General features: G+C 54.5%; 1 protein-coding gene across 1 annotated transcript in view; it reads right to left on the bottom strand.

The window, feature by feature from the left end:
• Positions 1 to 11684: 11684 nt before the first annotated feature.
• Positions 11685 to 22329, bottom strand: part of EPHB1 (EPH receptor B1) — a 78629-nt gene continuing 67984 nt past the window's right edge. Inside the window, exons 10-18 of the mRNA XM_074153613.1 lie at positions 22247 to 22311; positions 18351 to 18464; positions 17028 to 17275; positions 16575 to 16723; positions 15239 to 15266; positions 14368 to 14517; positions 13606 to 13799; positions 12874 to 13029; positions 11685 to 12518 (exon numbers count right to left, since the gene is read on the bottom strand). Coding sequence (XP_074009714.1) covers positions 12410 to 12518; positions 12874 to 13029; positions 13606 to 13799; positions 14368 to 14517; positions 15239 to 15266; positions 16575 to 16723; positions 17028 to 17275; positions 18351 to 18464; positions 22247 to 22311 — 1213 coding nt within the window. The 3' untranslated portion in view covers positions 11685 to 12409. The remainder of the gene's footprint in view (positions 12519 to 12873; positions 13030 to 13605; positions 13800 to 14367; positions 14518 to 15238; positions 15267 to 16574; positions 16724 to 17027; positions 17276 to 18350; positions 18465 to 22246; positions 22312 to 22329) is intronic.

Raw genomic sequence — 22329 nt, 5'->3', positions numbered from 1 at the left:
TCCTGGATTTTACAGTGCCGGTTTCATTTGTCAGGATGGGCTCAGCCAAAAAAAAAAACTAACCCCAAAACACCCCAAAAACTAGTTTCTTTGGGCTTGCCCTTCTCCCCCTGCGTACAAAGTGAGAAGCAAAGCTCACTGTGCCTGTGTGAACCCAGGGTCCTGCCAGGAGCCATCACCATGAGCACGTTGAACTTCGCTTGCTCAAAAAACCCTATGGCAAAACAAACCCACCAAAACAGCTCTTAATGACCACGGAGACGTAGCAAGAACTCAGAAAGATCTCAATAGCAGCCCTGAGAAAGCCCCACATCAGCACTACCACCGATCTGAGAATTACAAGGGGCAGCAGAGACCTCGGGGACGTGCCAGCCCCACCTCCAGCTGGACCAGCCTCCCTCCCTCCCTCTAAATTCACCCCAAAATCACAGGTAGCTCCTCTTTCCGAACCCAAAATACCTGGCTGGTGGTTGCAGAGTTCTAAACCTATCCGTTTAACAAAACTTTCCCATTTTAGCCCTCATCGCCTGCTGGAGGATGTTCCCGGTGGTCACCCACCCCCAGGTAGCACCACCTGGATGGGTGATGCCTGGTCCCAGCTGGATAAAATGCCCAAGCACAGGCGATGCAGAAGGAAGAATCCATTCTCCTGCAATCGTTTACAGTAATCCTTAGGGCAATCCAGGTTCAAGCTGAGCATCGGCCTTTTTCATCGACAGGCTCCAGCAAGGCTCGGGAAGTGAGGAGCCGCCGCACATCCCTGGTGGGGGACGGCACTTTCATCCCAGTCAGCACTTCCAGAGGTTGCACACAAGGGCTTGGAAATATACTCCGTGGGGGGGGAAAGGAAAAAAAAAAAACCCAACCTGTGCCAAGAAAATTCCTTCCCCTGGATTTTTTTTTTTTTTTTTTTTTTTTTTTTCTGGAGCAAGCAACCTCCGATAGGGATCGCTGAGAATTAAAGTCACTTCATTTACAAACGGGAGAGCCAAATCTGATAGACATCAAAACGCAAGGCAAAGTCAAGGAGCGATGGAGCGCTGCCAGCTCCCCCAAATGAATATTCATGGCCAATATCCACCCAGCTCCCAGCTGAAGAGAAACCGGCAGCCCCTGGGAAGGGGAAGGAGAGGGATCAGGCTTATTTCATCATTTTTATTGAGTGCAATTTTCTCTTTAGTACAATATTCTCTGAAAGTTACTGTTACAAACTCCGACAATTTCAACACAATCAACAAATTGGGGAAGGGGAGGTTGGGCAGGGGAGGCAGAGGGGGTGGGAAAAGGGGGAAAAAAAAAAAAAAAAAGAAATTACAAGGGGTGAACTCTTTTACAGACATCTCACTGGTTATGTACAGGACAGGGTATGGCCGGCTGGCACGGGGGAACGTCGGGGCTCGGGGTGGGGGGGACACGGGGGCTCCTGGGGCGCTGCGGGGACCTCCCGGATCATCGTCTGGTGGGGAACCTGGGGACCGGTGTCAATCCCCTTCTCTGCCCGGCTGCGATGCTAGACTCGATGCCCCTGCAAGGCAAGAGGGAGGGAAACGAGAAGAGGATGAGAATAAGCAGGTTCCAAGCTTGGAGACACAGCACCTCCCCAAAAATCGCTCCTCTGCAGCCAAGCCCCCCCGCTACCCCCCCGCAGCCCCCAGCCCCGCGGCTGGAGGGGACAGCACCCAAGCAAAACCCAAAGGTTTCTTACAGCAGATATAGACTCTCTCTCAAAAAAAAAAAAAAAAAAAAAAAAAGAAAAAAAGCAAAGAAAAAAAGCTGTGATTAATTAATACGCTGTCAGAAAAACGACGGTTTCACTGAAAGCTCTCAATTTTTCCTCGGGGTATAAAAGAAAAGAGTGGAAGAGACGCATTTCTTTGTGAAGCCAAGATGCTCCGGAGAGCAGAGGCTGAGACTCAATTTTGGGGGTGGGAGGGTTACCGGGTCCTCCTCCCCCCAGCAGTGAAGATGCTTTTTTCCGCCCCCCGCCCCCTCCGCTTCCACTGCCATGTGATCACCCCCAGGTCTAAAGTGGGAGCAAACCACCAGGCGCTATGGGAAAAAAAAAAAAAAAAAGGCAAAAAATTTGCTTTTTCCAATGTAACAAAACCCATCCATTTTCTCCACTGCTGGGGGGGAGCCAGAAGGTCTCCGAACCGAAAGAGCAGCCCCAGGAGCACCTCCTTCTCACCCTGCAACCAAGAAGTGCCACGCAGCAGCAAAATCCCATTATTTAGCCACTTTCGGAGAGGCAAAGATGCTTTTAATATATAATTGCACCTTAGAAACACAGAGGCACCACATTAAATAACAAAGCAATTGACCGCTGCGTCCCCTCGCTCGGCCACCGATAACCGGGGCTCGCCGGTATAATTATTGTCAGGCGTCCCCGTGCCTCTCTGAACATACCAACGCTTTCAAAAAAACAACTCCAGCTGTGTCTGACATTTCACTCCTATTAAAATTCATCATTCTCCTGAATGAAAATCGTGGGGGTTTTTTTGGTGGTTTTTTTTGTTTGTTTTGGGTTTTCTTTTAGCAAACCCAGGTAGTAATGAAACTTTTATTTAGTAATTTAGAGTTTGGCAGAAAAAGGGGCAGGGGAGAAAGGGTAAGAGAAATTGAGATTATCCCCCCCAAAAAAAGAAAGAAAGAAAAGAAGAGCTTTGGCTGGGGGAAAAGATATCACTGTGTATTTCTTATGCACCAGGGTCCATTTTCGGTGCCACGTTTGGAGATTCGGTCTCACGGCTCCCATTAATGTTAATGGGAGCAGAACAGCTAAACGGCAGGGGAAAAAGCGACAGGAGAAACACAAATGATGTTTTACAAAAGGCCGCAGGCGCAGGGCACAGCAGACGATGCCCAACGCGCCACGGAGCCAGCGGGTTGACGGGGACCAGGGTACATCAGGGCGGTTGCACCCCAGCCAGTGGGGCGACGGTGATTTATCTCGGATGCCGATTCAGCCACATGAAAGCTGGAGCCCAACGATGGTTCCGACCCCGGGCGCAGCTCCCGGCTCCGCTACCGCCTTCCCCCCACGGCCTTTCCCAGCTCACCCAACCCACCCAGCACCAGTGCAGCCGGGGGAGGCTTTTGGGGTTTTTATTCCCCTGGGGAACCTGCGCCTTCCCCGGGGTGGTGGCTCTCCCACAGCAGCCGGTCCCTTCGCCTTGGCAAAAATGATTGGGGGGCAAAGATGGGTGATTTGGGTGGATCCCAAAGGATGGATCCCCAAGGACCTGAGGGTGAGGGGAGGGGGCAGCACAGTCGAGCATCCCCCAGGTATGCAGCCACAAAACCCCATCCCCATCATGCATCTTCCTCCTCCCCGCGCCCTGGCGTGGAAGCCCCTGCAAAGCGGCGCGGAGGGCTTTGATCTCAGCCTGTAAGCGGTGGCGTGACACAAATAGCAATAGAAAGGCCACGCTCGCGAGATGAGGAGGCGTAAGGGAAAGCATTATCAGCATCCACGCGGCCGCAGGGGAAAGGATGGTGTGGCTGGGATGTGGGCAGCATACCGGTCCCCGGGGTGCTCTCCCTTTCTGCACACACGGGAATGGGGCAGCCAGGCAGAACCACGAATACTCGAAACGATGTGAGGATGGACGGCACTGCGAACCCAGCTGCTGTTTCCAAGCCCTGCCATGGGAAAAGGGAGCAGGGAGTGGGAATGGGAAGGGATGGGGGCACACGCAGAGATGCACCCCAGCTCTGGGAGCACCCCAAAGCCATCACCATGTCACCAACCGCTACCACGAGCCCTCCCTGGGCACCAGCCCAGCTACTGCCCTCACCCAACCCTCTAGAAAAGGGGTTTCACACCTCCCCACCGTGTCCCCGGGCCACCAGGGCAGGAGCCTCCAGTGCCCCATCCCCATTGGGGTCAGGACACAGTGCTGCTGCCTGGGCACTAACCCCAGCCAAAAGACTGGAGCTGTCATCCCTGACTGCCGTCAGCCTCTGGATGGGGACCCTTCCCCAGAATATTTAGGCTGGGGAATGTGAAAAGAGTTCAGCCAGAGCGCAGTGGGGAAAAATAAGCAAATAAACCGATGTGCACACATTTCGCAGTCGCCTGCCTGTGGAAGCCCCCGCCAGGCTCCAGCCCTCGTTTCCGACGCGAGGCTCACCTTGCTCCTTAGACAACACTTGGCATGGTCTGCACCTCCCGCCGTCAGTCCCGCTCGGCGCTAATTAGCATTGATAATTGCACTGACGGTGACCATAATTTTTCCTGCCCTCTCTCCCCACCTTCGCGCGAGGGTTCAATTGCCTAATGAGACCCCTGAGGATAATCATGGAGAGAGGAGCAGGGTCACCCCCCACCGTGATGTCAGCTCCTGGGCAACGTGCGGGGATGGGAGAGCAGAGAAGGGAAAGCCACAGCCCAGGTCGGCGGAGGGGGAAAGCTGCCGAACCTTGTTTACTTGGGGACAGGAAGAAAAGTTCCCTCCAATTAATTTTTTTAAGTGGATAGGCGTTAATCCCCCTAACACTTATCTAGAATTAACGCAGCCTTAAGTAGATTTTTGCCTAATCCACTTCCACGTCCGCCCCAAAAGGGCATGGCTGTTTTGGGAACGAGTGGAGTTCAGCTAATCCACTTAAAATTCAGACGGCTGGTTTGTTCTGATTAACCTCCTCCAGCTTTACCCTCCAGAGACGGGCCAGGAGACCTCAACACCATCCCTGCCTCTGCCACCGGCGGGACCACCCCCTCCATGGTCATCTCACTTAGCAACGCAGCTGGTTTCTCCTCCACTTGCTGTCCATGTGTTAGGGACTGCTTGGAGCCAGCGAGGTCCCCGAGACAGCCACTACGGCACAGCCATGCAGCAGGGAAGGGACAGGCAGGGGCTTCACAGGGGTTTTAAATGCCAATGGGCAGAGGAAGGAGAGCAGAAGCAGCAGAGATGCTCAAACAGACCGGGAGGGAGAGGGCAGCTCTGCCCGGGCTGGAGGGGTGCTCACCACGCTGCTCCACGGAGGACGGCCAGCCAAAGCGAGTGGCCCTGGGACACTGCCCCCAGAGTGCCAGCAGCTCTGACAACCCAGAAAGGCCCAGCTGAAGGGCACCACGGTCACCACAGGCAGATAGATTCCCCTCCCCAGCACCGATCGCTTCTCTGACACAAACCAAGGGACCGGATGCAATGCCACGGATGCTTATAGTCCCCAAAGGCACGTGCCTGGTTCCCATCTCACATCTCCTCCCACCGTGCAAAGCAGAGGAGGTCCTCTGCTGACCAGAGCAGCCCTGTCTGTTCCTCTTTCCGCACCAAGCCCAGGGATGGCAACACAGCCCATCAAGGTCCAATGACGGATGGACATGAGACAGCAGATCTACACCAAGACACGAACGCAGATCCAAAATCCGAGGGCATCAAAAATGGGAGAGCGTAACATGACAGCAGCTCTCACACCTCCCACAGAGAGATTTTGGAGGAGGCTGAGCTTGGCTGGGACAGGCACAGCCATTCCCCCATGGCAGGGGAGGTTGGCCCAGATGATTTTTGAAAGTTCCTCCCAACCCAAACTTTTCTATCAAAAACATAAGCCAAAACAGGAGCAGCAGGAAAAACACTGATGGGGCAAAACAACTCGCCACAGGAGTCCCGTCAGTGTGGACTTCACCTCTCATCGCCCTCTCATCACTCAAGAAGTTTCTGGCTCTTCCGAAATTGAGAAGAACCTCACTGGAAACCACTGGAGAAACTCTCCTTCAGGCTCTATGAAAATAATTTGGAAGGCACCCAAGTCGTAATTAGATCAGCATCCATCCTAGCAGGATCTTTCGGAAAAGAGGCACCAAAGCAGATGAGGACATGGGTGTTAAGTAACCCTCCTCAAGCAGTGGGGACATTACAGCAGCAGGAGGGCATGGTCTGGATGTGAAACCCTGGCCCCAACCTCCCGCCTTTCCATCTGCAGCGTAACGAGGATGGGTGGCCTTGGAGCTGCAGTACGTTTCTGAGAGCTTGAACATCAGCCGCAGGGTCTGCAAATCCATTCCTCATCTTAGAAACCCATTGATCCTTTTGCTTTTTAAAGCCGAATTCAATGTTTAAGAGTAACGACTTCCAAGTGAACACAAGAGTGGCTCAAATATACCAACAGCTTTTATGAATCAGAGGCAAGAGCCTCAATTCGGACCCTAACGAAGGCAAAGGTGTCTGTTCCCATCACAAAACAGCAGCGTTGGTGGGAAGCCGGTGCAGAATAACCTTCATGGGTGATGCCCGATGCTTTATCCCCAGCCATGGGCCAGCTGTGATGCTCCCCTGGCTCCCCCAGGGATGTCCTCAGCCAGCTTCATTGATGCAAACAAAATTCTGCAAACCAACCCCCCCAAAAAAACCCCCCTTTCCCTCCCTCCGAATCAAACACCCTGGAGCAGCATCCGCCGCACCAGCTCCTCGGGAAGATGCCATCACCCGGCGGAGGAGCGGAAAGCAGAAGAGAAGATGCCATGGGGCTCGGGCCGGCATGTGGGGATCTCCTGGAGCAGAAGGAAGAGGGGACTGGGGGGGGGGATGACAGCCCAGTTTTCTCCTAGGAAAAGGAGCATTGCAAGCACCAAAAGCTGACAGGCTCAGAAATAATGGTCTGAGCTCGCTCTTATTTAAAAACTGGCTGCCTGCTGTTTTCATCGCAAGCCCCGCTCTGACTTGCAGCGACGTTTAAAATTAAATATACATAAGTGCTTTCAAAGAACTGTTAATTTGAAGGTCATTAAATGGCACAAAATACATTCCTTTTTTTTTTTTTTTTTCTCTAGAAAGAGGCACATAATAACGCTATTAATACGTGCTCCTCTTCCCCGTTCAAAAGCTCGCTCTCGCCCCGGATGCGCGAACGGCTGAGCTCACCTTCGCTGGCAGCAGCACGACGTCTCGTTTTAATTACTGCTATTGAGAAAGCTGCTGCCTCCTCCATCGCACGCGGCGCAGCCCGACAGGGACGGGGTCATACAAAAGACACGGCAGAGCCCAGGGGGAAACGACGCAGCCGAATAGCCGAGGGGGATTTGCCGGGGGTGGGATGTGGGGAGTAACACAGCGGGGCTGACACCGGGGGACGCCGAAAGGATTTTTGGCAATTTGGAACCAGTTGGCAACACCCAGTCCAGACGCGACCATCTCACCCACCCATTCTCACATCGAGATCTTGGGCAGGGTTTTCGTAGCAAAAAGTCACTATTTTGACGGAACGCTACATGCAAAACAGACAAAGCCAACAAAGACACAACAAAAAAAACAACAAAAAAAAAAAAAACCAAACTAAAAAAGACACAAAAGGGCTGAGTTTTTTTGCAGTTGCCATAGAAATGTAGAGAAGGAGCTGACAACTGCAAAGCGGTTCCGTGAAAGGACGGGATTAGGGCCGAGCACGAGGCGGGCTCACTCGAAGGCGAGCCGGGCAAGTGGCCGCATCCCCGTGCCACTGCTCTGCGCAGTGGTGGGATGCAGCCAGAAGAGCAAGGCACCACGGCCAAGCATCAGCGATGAACAGTGGCCAGGGGCCAGGATCCACCCCGGTGAGATCCACCAGCAAAGGACACCTCCCAGCAGCAGCATCTTGGCAGATGAACCCAACAGGACTTTGCGCGATGGATGACCCACCAGCCCGGAGGAAAGGTCTGTTGGAGTTGGTTCACTTCAATCAGAAAAACCTTTTTCTTCCTTCTATTTCTGTGCAAACCAAAATTTTTGGGGAAAAAAAAAAAAATATTTTTGAGCCATCCCTTTCCCTTTGGGATCAAAGAAATGAGCTCCAATGTCGACCACAGCATGAATCAGAAGAAGGTGTGAAATGGGAGCTTTCATTTTTAGACCCAATTTTAGATCCAATGGACCCAAATCTGTATCACTCCTCAGTCCACAAAAAAAGCAGCAGGAGGTGTAAGGCAGAGTCTCCCTCCCCATCTCTGCACAAGGCAAAGCCGGAGCATCTCAACCACTTCTACATGATCTGGACAATGGAGGAGACTTCTTAAATGACCTGGACAGTGCAGCCACATGGTCACGGCCAAGCACCTGAGAACCCCCTGTTAACACAGAAAAGTGAATGTTGGCAGCAAGTCTTGACTTAGGAGGCACCTCTTTGATGGTGTTCTGCATCCTCCTTCTTAGCATCTGATGAAGGAAAAGAAGGGCCAGTCCAAAGACACACAACCCTGCTGTCATGGCCAGGCGGGGACAACGCTGTCACTCCTGGACAGAAAGGCTTCGTAGTTTGGAAAGCTTATTTTCCTTGAAAGAAAGAGCTCTAAAGAAACAAAATGGTCCAACAGAAGTCTTCTGAATTTTTTTTTTTTCTTCAATAAAAAGCAAAAATCAAACATGGCTATTTTGCACTTGCCCCCTTGTTTTCCATTATCACCTTTTGGTGAAATCTTCCATTTTGGATGAAAAGCCTTTTATTGAAAGGTAGGAGAGCAGGTGACCCATGGTGGCCTTCCTTTGGGTATCATCTTGACAGCAACCCCCTTGGCCGGCCAACGATGTCTCATCTCCAAAGGGATTTGTTTGCACCACCTTCAGTCTCCCTGCTCAGCCCTGAGCACCACCAATCTGCTGCTGGGCTCTCCCGTGACCCTGGAGAGGACATCTCCAGGTGCCTGAGCCACCACCAGTGGACTCACTCTGCTGACTCAGCACAAGGCAGAGATGTCACCCTTGTGGAGAGGGCTGGAAAGAAGAGATGGGATATGGCAATCACTTGCCACGATGCAGCCCAGGAGACATCAGATGTTGGCCAGCTGGGAAGAGCAGTAGAGTGGAAAAGCCCAACAGCCCTGACCTCTCCAACAGGCACTGCTGTGACCACGTGTCACCTCCTGAGGGGACTTGTCACCCCAACCTCCTGCTGGTCTCGCTACAGGTGAGCTTAGGATGGTGCATGAAGCTTCTCTAGGGCTGAGACTGGTCTGGAAGGCATCACTCTGGCAACAATGCTGTTGGCATCCTCACCCAGCCTCTGGAGCACCGGGGTAGCCCTCGACTCACAGCGCGGCTCCCTTTTCCTTGCTTTCTGGCCAAAAAGAAGAGCGGGCGAGCGCTGGGGCAAGTGAGCTGTCAGCGGGGTGTAACGAGGGTCTGGAAGGCATCCCACACACTTCAAGAGGTCAGGACGGACCCTCCTGTTCCCCGCGCTGTGCAAACACTGCTCTCAGCTGAAAGCCTCTCCCTGCTCCATCGGAGAAAGTCCTGAGGCCAAGACATCCAGCCTTCTCTAGGTGACCCTGCTCTGGTTGGACTGGATGATCTCTGAAGGTCCCTTCCAACCCCTACAATTCTGTGACTCTGTGACTCTGTGTTTCCTTCCCACACTGACTCTTGTGAGTCTCCTGGGCCGGACGGGGCAGGACCGAGTGCTTTAAATTAGAGGTTTTATATTAAAAAAGGGCCACAGTGCCGTCGCATCGTCCCTCCAGCCCCCGGCGCAGAGCGGGACCAGCTGCCTCCCAGGTGCTCGGGGGACACACAGCACGGGAGTCGTAAAGGCGGAGTTTTCATATTTAGCCAGTGTCGCTGTCATCCGCTCCTTTAAACGCCTTTTTGCTTCCGTCTAATAAAAGAGAAATCATAAAAAAAAAAAAAAAAAAAAAAAGCCCACAACAGAAAAAACCCCAACCACAAAGGATCCTTCACCGCCGGCGAATACCAATGTGGCAAGGCGGCGTATTAGTATGCACGGCGCCCGCTCCATCTGCATGTTGTATTCGGTGTGACAACATCCTGGAATACAGATTTGGGCCGCGAGTATCCCAAGAGGTATTAGTGATCGTCTATCAGACAGGACGAGGAGCAGTCCCTGCTGTTGTAAACAAGGGGTGGGTTTTTTTCTTGCCTCTTTCTCCGGGGGGAGTTGAATGATTTGAAACAAGCTTATTCCTGCGTCTCATTAGTTCCTGTTCTTCAGGAGAGCGGCAGGTCATCTTCCTTAGACGATTAAAGAAATTAAATTGGAGGGTGTAAAGACCACCCCATCACCACGGTCCTTCATCTGCTGGTGGTGTCAGCCACCATCCTCCCAAACCAAGCACATGCTCCCCAAGGGACAGATGGGGTCCCCCCCTGTGTGGTGGCCCTGGCACAGGGGACAACGCTCACAGCCAGGACATGTGGGCAGGAGCTGGCAGTAGGCAGAGGAAGGGCTTGTTCCCTTGTCTTTGGTGGCAGCAAGCAAATCTGGTGAAGCATCTCCATGGCACAGATGGGCATTCGGGCAACCTGATGGTGCAGGTGGATGTTGGGCAACCCCATGGGTGGATATTGGGCAATCCGATGGTGCAGGTGGACGTGGAGCAATCCCATGGTGCAGATGGACGTGGGGCAATCCCATGGTGCAGGTGGATGTTGGGCAATCCCATGGTGCAGATGGACGTGGGGCATCCCTACAGCAAGGAGGGCAAGGGGAAAACCCCACAGCACAGGTAGACACAAGGCATCCTCACGGCACTGATGGACACGGGGCATCCCCACAGCGCAGAGAGATGTGGGGATCTCCACGGCACAGCTGGATGTGTGGCATCCCCGTGGTGCAGAAGGATGCAGGGCATCCCCATGACACGGCTGGATGCAGGGCATCCCCATGGCGCAAGCAGATGTGGGGCATCCCCACGGCGAGGATGGGTGCGTGAGGAGGACGGAGGGTTCCTCGCACATGTACGAGCCACCACGCCACCAAATGACGGCAGGGACCGGTAGCTCCCGAGGCACATCTGGGCAGCCTGCCCGCGCCACCGCTCCCCCGGCCACCCGGGTGCCACTTGCTGCCAGCGCGGCGCCTGCGAGAGCGCAGTGATGGATCATTACAACTCGCACAGAAGCGCCTAAGTAAAAGCCTTATTAAGAGTTCATTCATTTTATAAACTCCCGGCGCGATCCGCAGAGGGAAGTTAGATTGCCCAGTCTTACAATATTCTGTGTAAACACTGACACGCATCCAGTAATTTTAGCTAGATCAATTTGCAAAGGAGAGCAGAAAAAAAATTAAAAAAAAAAAAAAATAATCAAATTAAACACGAGGAAGCATTCACTGGGAGAGGCTTTGAGGAAGCGAGCAGAAAAATACAGTGGAGGCGGAGGAATGGATGGACAGAGAGTAGACGAGACAAACAGACCTACCTCTGAAGCCGTGAAACCCAAGTCTGCAAATCAGTATCAAAATCCTTAGGTCCGCAAGATGGGGGGAAAAAATAAGAAGTCCTCCATAGCCATCTTCCGCGCATCGCCGAGGCTCTGGAGGCCTTAGCAGTCTGTTTCCCAGAGCATCTCTCCTCCCTCTCCAGCAGTCACCAACCCAGTCACAACCACGCGGAGGCTCCTCCGGTCCCGTCCCGTCCCGTCCCATTCCCCGCCGCGCCGGCCGTCCTCCTCCCCGTTTGCGGGATGCTGAGCGCTTGCCTCACGGTTGTCGGGCACTTCCCTGCTCTCTCCCGCTCCCGGGAGGCAGGAACAACCCCCGGGGTCCCCCCCGCCAGGGCTGGGAACCGGCCGGCCGCAGGGTGGGTGGTGGTCTTCGGTTACGGACAAGCAGTGAGTCCACAGTAAGTTGACAACGTACACACGCGCACGAGCGCACACACACACGGGAACACCTCTTTCCGTTTTCCAGGATGGATTATTATTATAATTATTATTTTTTTTAATCCTTTTTTTTTTTTTTTCCTTTTTGCAAAAAAAATGCAAGCAAAAGAGAAAAAAAGAAAAAAAAAAAAAGAAACCCAACGTTTTCTATTGAAGGTACATCTCTTCTTCAATATGAAGACATTAACTGGATTGAGTCGGATCCCCCATGCAGTGGTCAGCAAAGTCCTTTGGTAGTTGCCGGAGCAGCACCTGGGCAGGACAGCAGGGAGCTGCGGAGACGTCCGAGGACATTCCACCCCGGTCCATTAGCAGGGAGGGAAGCGGGGTGAGCAGGGAGGGAGGGCGAAAGAAGAAAAGAAAAGGAAGGTGGTTTCTCCGGACGGGGATGCTCCATCTCGTGCCTCTCCCTTCCCCAACAGCCCCTTTCCTCCTTTCTCAGTTTCGACCACTGCTCACTGGTGGTGGGATTGGAGTCTGGTCTCTAGGGTTTGGGTTTGCTTCCCCAACGCACATTGGTTTGTCTTCATTGTTTTTTGTGTTCATTTTTTTGTTTTGTTTTGTTTTTTAAATATATGATTTGTACATATTTATACGTATTTATACGCTGTTCCCCGTGACATCGGTAAGTGTGCTTCTGTTGGTGAGGAACGGAAGTCACCAGTTAGAGATGAGTCCCAGGAACATCCTTCGCCTGCGGTCACAGTCCCCAGGCAGCGGTGGCACCTCTCCCAACACGGCGCCCGTCAGTTCCTCCCCTCCCACCTCTGCTGCGTGCCCTCCCCGTCCCCTCCCCGTCAAACAAGGGGACGTCATGCCATCGAGGTCGGTGACTGACTCATCTGTACTCGCATGGACTGGACGCTGTTCAGGATCTTCTTCTGGTGCCCAGCCAAAGTCACCCCTATTCTCAGGAGGTCTCTGGAAGACAGACAGACAGATGGAGCAGTGTCAGTGGGCAGCTGAGGGTCGGTGTATCTGCTTTGCTGAAGGATGTAAGCTCAGCTGGTCCATGCCTTTCAGCAGAAGAACAGCCAAAGAACCCAAGCGCAGCCCTGTGAGTATCACCGAGGGTGAGGTGGGACCAAGAGACACCCACATGCTGACCCCTAGATGGTCAATGAGGCCACCTCCAGACATGGGATCCTTCTGCTGACCTATGCGATGGATGCTCACACCCTTCCTTTGCAGGTGCCTTGAACTGACCTTCCCACCTCCCTGCAGCCCCGGCCCACCCCAGGCAGCACCCAGTTTTCGGGCACAGCAGCCAACTCACTCAGATGTCATCTGGGCAACCAGCTGCAGGGAGGTGAAGCCAGCGGTCAGGAAGCTGTCCCGGTACTGGCTCATCTTCACGGCGCTCAGCCAGTCGTCTACTGAGGTAAAGGCAGTGAAGTCGGGGATGGAGCGGTCGAGGAGGGGCTGAGAAGGCCTGCGAGAGGACACAGCGCTGGGGACAAGCCCGGCCGGCACAGAGGGGCTGCCACGCAAGACCCCAACCAGTGCATAGACGTGGTTCCCCCAGTTCCCCCCTCTGTGTCCTTGTGCTCCCCCCAGCACCGCCCTGCTCCCGGCACACGCCTGAGACAAGGAAGGCCACGGGGAAGGCCCGTCCCATGGGAACACGGCTCTGCCAAGCGGCGCTTTGCATCCCGGCACGTTGTCATCCAGCTGCCCGAGCCGCAGGGACGGAGGCGCCGGCAGAGCAGACACTGCGCCCGTATGGTCACACGCCATAAAGAATCAATAGCAAAGAATTATTGCTGTTTCTCGACGGAAAACTACATGTTCTTTGTCTGACTGTCAGGCAGAGCAAAGACAAAAAACTCCCCCCACCCTGCGCCTGGCAAACGATTTATGAGCTCCTGTCCTCCCCTCCGGCCGCACGAGCCGCTCGGGGAGCCCTTCCGCCGCGGCTGGGGATGCTGACGTTGAGAGCATCACCCGATTCCCAACTCCCACGCACACACACACACACAGACCCCCCCTGGCACGCTGGCAGACTCACACAGCGGTGATGGTAGCCACAGTTTTGAGGCTTGCCGGGTTGCGGATCATTTTGTCAAGGGTGTTGACGATCTCGGCGAAGCGCGGGCGGGTGTTGCGGTCCTTCTGCCAGCAGTCCAGCATCAGCTGGTGCAGGGCGGCGGGACAGTCCATGGGCGGCGGGAGCCGGTAATCCTGCTCGATGGCGTTGATGACCTTGCGGGACAGCGGGGTGGAGGCGTGGGGGGAGAAAAGCGGCAGGTGAGGACAAGGGACTCGGAGGTCTCGCGGAGGGGAAAAAAAAACAAACCCCCCCCATGAGCCACCCCCGTTTTGCTCCTCTCCCCAAGCCGAGCTGCCTGCGCTGCCAGCCCATTTGATCATCGGCAAAGGGAGCGGGAGGAGACGCTCCCGGCTCACACGGAGCCGGGGGCTGGCGGAGGTTAATCTCCGCTCTGATGCTCCGCGCGCCGCAGTTCCTCCTGGCGGAGACCTGCCACTCATTATCTCAGCGGATCGCATCGGAGTACAGCAGTCCGACTACCAAAGCTCTTTCCCCGCTCGTAAACCCTCTGAACATTTTCAAAGGCCCTGCAGCTTGCTGAAGTCCAATTACCAGCCCACTGGCTTTTCTTCCCCTATTTCTCTCCTCGCATCCTCTCACTTCGCCAGCCTCTTTTATGTCCAAAACCAAGCGGTGCCGAGGCTCCAGGAAGGAGCAGAAAGGTTTTCTTTTGGTAACCCCCCCCTCCCAAAGCCCCATGGATGACCCCCAGGCGCTTACATCTTGGTTGGACATGTCCCAGTAGGGCCTCTCCCCGAACGACATCACCTCCCACATGACGATGCCGTAGCTCCAGACGTCACTGGCCGAGGTGAACTTGCGATAAGCGATGGCCTCCGGGGCTGTCCACCTGACAGGGATCTTCCCCCCCTACGGAAAAAGGGAGAGCCGCTGAGACACAGCTCCCTTGGCAGAGAGGAGCCCAGACACCAGGGTCGGAGCCATCCCACAACAACCCCGGGCCACCGGTCACCGGGGACCACGCTGAGGAGGAGGCAGGAGGTACCCAGTGGGGTGAGGAGGCAGGAGCCAAAAACACCTCCATGAATTTATTTCGTACCGGCACAAAAGGTGCTAAACAAAACCAAAGGGTGTCACCTCTGAGTGACACCTCCCCACTCCGGCTGCCTGGCAGGAGCTGGCACATCGGTGGCCTGTCCCCAAGTCCCTTCCCAGGGAGTCATGAGGTGACATGGGTTATGCAGGACTACACTACACTAGTGTTCATCCCAGGTAAGGAGCCACAGGCACCACCGTCCCTTGGCCTTCAATGGAAACAAGGTCTAACCCAAGAGCATCCTCCACAGCATCATCTGGGCTCCCACAGCTGCTGGAAGGTCCTTGCAGGCCCACTTTTGGAGTGGGAGGTAAAAAGCAAAACACCCTTAAGCCCCAAAGGAGACCTGGAAAGCACTGGAATAGGAAAGTTTCACCTTTCGTCTGCTCTGCTAAAGGCAGCAGAGAGCCCTTCATTTCTCCTAAAAATTCCAAATCGGGCTGGGCGTCTCAAGCCACCCCATCAAGCTGGAGTCCCAGCTCCCGGCAGGGCAGGAAGGAGGGTGCAAGGATGCTGTGGAGGGGCAGCAGGTACAGAGGGGCTGCTCCCTAGGCAAGCACCGCTAAAATAACAGCAAAAAACAAACAAACAAACAAACAAACAAAAAAAAAGCCAAGGGAGGGAGGAAAAGCACAGACATGCACGGTATTTACTCCGGGCAGAACGGCATTGTAAATCGTTTAGCGCAATTGTTTTCCGTAGCCTTTCCGACGAAAGCGTCAGCTGCTCTTGAAGGATGAATGGCAAAAAATGTGATTTGAATAACCACAAATGGAGAAATTAACTGCTAGGTTGTTTTTCCTGCCTTTTCCCCAGAGCTAAAAACCTGCTATGGGAGGCAGAGTGATGTAATCGCAGGCACAGCATCGTTTCCCAGCTGCCGGGGAGATCTATTATGGCCTAAATTAAATAAAAACACAGATGAGAAAACCTCTTTTATCTCTAAAGGTGGGGAAAGGCTACTCCATGCCTTCATCCCAGCAGCTACTGCCCGGGGGCTTTGAACAAATAATAAACGATGGGTGTCTGCAGGAGGGGCAGGGGGGAGGAACACCACCCCCTGAGCAGGGGAGGAAGAGAGAGGGGGTGCAGCTGGGGCCAAAACACGAAATCAGCCTCAAAAACACGTCCATGGGTCGATGGGTTGCTCATCCTTAACACCGATAAGGGTCCTGTGAGCCAGCTGAGCCATAACAAGGAGGGGCTGGAGGGTCCCCCAGGGCCATGGAGAGTAAGGGGACAGTGGGGCTGCCATTACCCATGAATGAGTTGATTAAGGACGAGAAGGACGGCTGGGGAACAAGGGAGCTCCCGCTAAGCCTGGCTTTTTAATTAATGCCTGGAACAAGTTTCCAGCAGAGAAAGGCAGACCAGACCTGGAGTGCTGGAGGAAGGGGAGTTAAAACGCCCTGGCTGTGCCATCAGGAGATGCTGTGATCTCCCTGTCTCCCCTTCCCGGTCTCTCCAGGGACTCCTCCGGGCACCTTCCCTCCACGGAGGACAGGGAAGCGGCTTATCTGGAAACTGCTGAGGACAGAAAGGTGCTTGGGGGGAGGAGGGAGGCAGAAAACTCATAAAAGGCAGGAAGAAGAAGGAGGGAAAAAGAGGGTGACGGGTGGGAAGCACAGCCAGGGTCTCCAGGCCACGAGCCTACATGGTGGGAACCCTCCTGAGATGCTCCCACCAGTACCAGAAGGCTCTGGGGCATACATCCAGCACCCCTCTCCCAGGTCCAGCTGGCAGCGGGTGCAGGGCAGGCACAGGAGATGCTGGGCAAAACAAAATCCCGCGAGAGGTACGTACCAAGGAGCTGGTGTAGGTGGGGTCAGACGTGTCATCCTGCAGGTAGCGCGAGAGGCCAAAGTCCGACACTTTGCACACCAGGTTGCTGTTGACCAGGATGTTCCTGGCAGCCAGATCTCGGTGCACGTAATTCATCTCCGCAAGGTACTTCATCCCAGCGGCAATTCCTCTGAGCATCCCCACCAGCTGGATCACCGTGAACTGCCCATCGTTTTGCTGCCGATAGGGAATAGCAGGCACCGGGGTGAGCGTGCAGACCCCACCACGGGACCAGAGCCGCTCACCCCCAACCTCAGGAGGATGCTGCACCTCCTCAGAGGACTACCCAACTGCCCTGCCCTGCCGGATTAAAGCAGAGGTATGCCAGCACCAAAAGACACGTGTTTTGGGGGGTGTACGGCACACTGCAACCAGCTCCCGAGCTAAGGGAACAGGCTGGGATTCACCGGATGGGATGCCAACATCTCACTCCCGAATCCCACAGCTGAACATCAGCCCGCATGGCCCCACCTCGCCTTACCCGCAGGAACGAGTCCAGGGCCCCGTTCTCCATGAACTCTGTGATGATCATGACGGGTCGGCTTTTGGTCACCACCCCTTCCAGGCGAATGATGTTGGGGTGGTCGAACTGCCCCATGATGCTGGCCTCGCTCAGGAAATCCCGGCGCTGCTTCTCGGAGTAGCCGGCTTTGAGCGTCTTGATGGCCACGTAGATCTCCCGCTTGCCGGGCAACTTCAGGCGTCCTTTATACACTTCTCCAAACTCCCCTGCAAGCGCAAGACCATCCGTTGCCACCTCCTCCTCCACATAAAACATTGCAAAGAGTAATGGCACCTCGAGTGCTTTGGTCTCCAAACCAACCAGCTGAGAAATGTCAGCCGGTTAACACTTCAGCAGCGCTTTCCTCTATAAATCTACTCGCCTGCTCTCTTTAAAAGGGGCAATTTCTGCTGCTGAGGACACGTTTGGGCTTTCGCAACATTCTCCAAGGTGACAGAGCCCGGCACCGCCAGAAGCAGAAGCTGGGGCTGCTCCTGCCAGCCCCCACAAGAAGGATTTGCAGAGCAAGAACATCAACGTTTAAGGACTACCTCACAAACGTAAGGTGTCGGCGCTGATGATCTCGGTTGCCCTTTTGCACGTCACTTATCTTGGAATGGAAAATAATTGGGCTGTTCTTATTGCTGCCCTCTGATTTAAAACGCAGAGAAAGCACCCTCTCATTTTCAGAGGGAGAGCTTTTCCTACGCTGAGGCAAAAATTTGCCCACGGGGGGATTACATTTAAGCCTGGTTTGCAGCCACTTTGCCTTGATGAGCAGCAAAGGGTGGCTGATGCATCACTGAACTTGATCCCGACCGAACTAGCTCATGGCTTGTTTGCAGCTTCCCCCCCGGCTTCTCACTTTCTCTTCTAGGAGAGCGACACAGTTATTTAAAAAATGGCAATAAAAGCAGCACAGATGACATACAGATACATGCAGGCATGTGTATATATACATATGTATGGGAATATGGCAGAGATTAGAGCGAGATCTGGCTTTTCCTTGTTATCTCATGGAAAAGGCAATTAGGAAACCCCAAGAGGCCCCGCAGTCACCTGGAGAATATGTTCATGGAGCCTTTCCCATCTCAGAAGAACTTTGAGAGCAGAAACCAACCTCGTGCCCACCCTAGCCCATCAGAAACCCAGGAAAACCTGATGTATCAAGGCTTCCTTGAGGCTTTCCTGGTGAAGGGCCACGTGTGCACCCCCAGAAAATTGCTCCGGGTGGGTGTGTGGCCATGCAGGAGCGACAGAGAGGACAGGGAGGGATGTGAGGCAGGGGATGGTGAGACCCACCTGCTCCAATGACCTCTTCAATCTTCACAAAGGATACATCGATCTCCTTGGCAAACTCTCGGACCGCCTCATTGGGGTCTTCGTAAGTGAAGGGGTCGATGTAGATCTTCATCCCTGGAGACCCTTGTGGGAAAATTAGGAGCAATGGTATAAGGGAGAGAAAACCAAGAGCAATTGAATTCCGTGACCAAGAACTGGAGATCCCTGTGTCCTCAACGCTCTCCATACACCCGTTAAGATAGTGGCTATTGCTGTGCTCACCTGCACTTCCTCCAAACACCTTTATTGTCCTTTTTGGTCGCCCTACTCCACCCAAACCTCCCCTGCATCCCCTCCTCTCTCTCTCTCTGCCCTCTGCTCCTCCTCTGTTATCCTTCCTCTTCCTCCTCCTCGGTGACAGGGAGCAGTGACAGACCTGAACTACAATTAGCTGGCTGTACGGTAAGGGCTTTACGAGGCTCCATGCGTTAGAGAAGAAATATTTATTTACCCAAAAAGGCCTCTGATAGTTTTGTGGCCGCTACTAAATTGACAGAGTGCGGCAATTATAATCAACAACCTGTATGGAGCCATAAAAGACAGCTTTGCTGGCCTCCGTGACAAGCATGCTGTCCCTTGCACAGGGACAATGAGTGGCAGCAGGAGCCGCCCATGCCACAAGGAGGTGCAGCAAGCGGCCTCTTGCCCTTTTCAAATGGGGGACAAACCAAAAGAGCCCCCCAAATGCCCCAACTGGGGCTTGCAGACATCGTGTTCGGATGCCCTGGGGCTTGCAGAGCTCCCAAGGCGGGCACGGCCGTGGGGTAGTGTGGCCACCGCTGTCCTCAGGGCTCAGCCAGGTGCCAGCATTACACTGCGGTCCCTAAGGGGGTCCCAAAGAGGGCTGCGGTGTCCCTTTGGAGGTTCAGCCATTTCTCATCCAAAAAGAAGGAGACCAGGGACGGCTCAGCAGCCCCTCAAGGTCATCCCTGGAGGAGACCTGGAGGGACACTGCTGCCTGGTCTTCCTCCCTGAGGTATCTCAGCGTTACAGTGATTAACAGGGTTTGATTACACTGTTAAGGACCTTGCCAAGGGCCACGATCCCATCGTGCTGGCGCTTCCCGGAGCCTTTTTAGAGCCGATGCACAGATGAAGGCACGGACCACGGCATCGCCTCTGCGCGGCTCCACGCCGGGAATCTCAATCTGCTCCCGGCTGCTTTGCAAGTTTGCCGGTGAGTAATTCGGGAGGAGGCATGAAAGCCTCGCAGCTGGTGCTTGCAGGGCCCCTGGGGCTCGGGAGGAACCAGGCAGAAGCATCCTCATACCCCAGAAGGGGCATCTGGGGCAAAAGCTCTGCTCCTCGGAGTAGGGCGCGGAAGGCTGCAATGAAGCCATCTGTGCATCTCCCAGTTCATAAATCCCTTTACGGCTCTGTCTCATCCACTTTAACGGTCCCATAAATTTTTTTACAAGAGCAGCTGATGCTCCAGCCAGGATTACAAAGGGATTTACAGGATCGTAACTGAGACTGACTCACTGATCAAAATATTGAAGAAATAAAGGAGACAATAATGCCAAAGTTTCCTGCCCACTGTCAACACGGGCGGGTTTTCAAACACCTTCTCATGTGCTCCACGGTCCGTCCGTGGGCTCAGTAAACACCAGGTTCAGCTTCTCCCTAATCCCCACCCCATCCGAATGAGTGGGATTAGGGCACCCAAACCCATTACTCTTCTCTACAAACCTCAGCCACCGGCTCATCACCGCCACGCCGGCAAAAGCTGGGTGAAATGCTGGGTACCAGAACGCAACGTCAAAAGGAACCCATGCTGAGCCTGCCTGCAAAGAGAGCACTCTAAAAACCACCCCAGAGCTCCTAGAAACTGGATTAGGCCATTTATCACTTCCACAGACGACAGCAAATTTTTTATCACTCTTCCACAGTTGAAGCACTCGGGACCACGACCCTGACTCCAGCGCTGGATTCCTTCCGACACCACTCTTCCTTGGGAATAAATACCACGGGGACAGAGAAAAACCTTCAACAGGGCGCTCTTCCTCTTTTCCCTACCTCAAAGCTCCTGGCGAAGCAGCGGCAGAGATAAAACACAAGAAATTACAACCTGAGAGACCCCATCTCACCCCCCAAACACACACACCCCCCGCCCCGGGGTAGTCCCCTGCCAGCAGCAGGCAGCCAGCGATCCTGGGGGGGGGGGTTCCCGGGAGGGACGGGGGAGGCTGTAATTGCCGTGCCGCTAAACACACGGGTGATTTGTTCCGGCGGATGCTCTCGTTACTCCATTAGTCGCTCGCCACAAATTTCCCACCTGTTTTGCTCGAGCATCTGCAATAACCCAGCGCCTGGAGGCTCGCTAACCTTGAAAGGGTTTTGCTGCGCAGCCGGGAGCCACGGCACCCCCCGGCTGTGGGGCACCAATCCTCACGTCGCCCGGCTTTAAAAACTAACCTGGTCTGAACACCCTGGGGTTTTGGGGTGCTTGAGGGTAGGGAATGTTTCAAAACAGGGGGGAAAAAAAAAAAGTCCACCTGCAGCCCAGCACGGGTTGAGCCATCAGGCATCAAATAAATCTTCCCCCGCCACCCACGGTGCAGAAGCACAAAGAGAAGGGGGAGGAAAAGCACAAGTCCATCTTGTTTAAGTACCACCCGGTGATGTTTGGAAAACAGTTTATGGTTTGCTGGGAGGTTTACGGCCCCCCCACAGCCCCTCCAGCACATTGGGAAGGTGCGGTATGAAGCTGAGAAGGTCAAAAGAGACCTAGCATGTGGCTGCCGGCTTGGCTGGGCTCTCCTGGCTGCCTCCAAACCCTTTTCTTCCCTGTGAGCCCTCACGTTTTCCTCTGCCAGGCCGATCGCTCCATCCTCATCCATCCTTCCCCTCCGCTCACCCATCCTGCTCCCCGTTTCCCCAGCCATCCTTCCCCCAGCCCTGCGTCCCGCCGCCATCCCTTTTCCCCAGGCAGATGCCCAGGACCCAGGGACGGTTTCTTCCCACAGGGCAGCAAAATGCACCTGGGAGACATCTCTAGGAGAGCGTAATCGGGATTTACGTCCCGTGGGGACAGGACGTGGAGCCTGTGGGCACCAGGTGGCAACTCCTCACCCTCTGAAACTGCTGCTCTGCTGCTTTATTATCATTTCCAGCCATCACAACGGCCTGCTGGTCGCTTTGCCAGGAGCTGGAGGAGCACCTGAGCACACACTACACACAACCGACGCCTCGAATTTATCCTGCTGCGCAGCTCCACCAACCGCAAAGGTATCTTAGGAAAAGGCCCTTCAAGCTCCGGCTCTCCTAGCTGTTTGCCAAGGGGATCAGCAGCCCAAAGCCAGTTAAACCTTCCCAGTCGCTGGCTGTACATCATTCCCGAAGCAGGGTGCAGGGCGAGCATCAGCCACACGGCCAGGACAGCAGCAATGCTGGCCACCAGCTGCCGCTCCCCAGCCACGCTCCCAAAATCCAGAGTCCCTTCAGTGGTAAGAGCAGCTCAGCATCAATCCTGGCTGGGGCAGAGCCTGTGGCAGGAGATCAGGAGCTCTGTTCCCCTCCGCGCGCTGCCTCTTCTCCTTCCCTTCCTCCTTTGGGAGCCTTCACAGCATCTTCTCCCCACCCCCTGTCCCACCACATCTCCCCTGCCCCCTACATCCCCTCATCCCCCCCAAATCCATCCCCCGAATCCCCCCGGTTGCCCTTCTTTTCCCACCCTTGAACCCTTCCCAGACACCCTCACGCAGCTGTGGGTATCTCTCCTCCCACCCTACGGTCCCCTCCGTCTGCCCCATGGGGCTTCCATCCCCCCACACCCTGCCCATTTGGAAGGCGGAGGAGTGGGACACACGCCGGCTGCAGGTTCAGGAGTGGTTCCCCTGCCCTCTTCTCCACGCTCACCTCGCCCAGTGCTGTAGTGCTGTAATTTATCGCTGTACACCGCCTCCTTGCTGTAGGCGCGCTTCCTGGGAGAAGAAGGGAGA

Source organism: Numenius arquata, chromosome 9 (assembly GCF_964106895.1).
Source record: "Numenius arquata chromosome 9, bNumArq3.hap1.1, whole genome shotgun sequence".
NCBI classification, from domain to species: domain Eukaryota; kingdom Metazoa; phylum Chordata; class Aves; order Charadriiformes; family Scolopacidae; genus Numenius; species Numenius arquata.
This window is presented reverse-complemented; position numbering and strand designations above follow the sequence as displayed.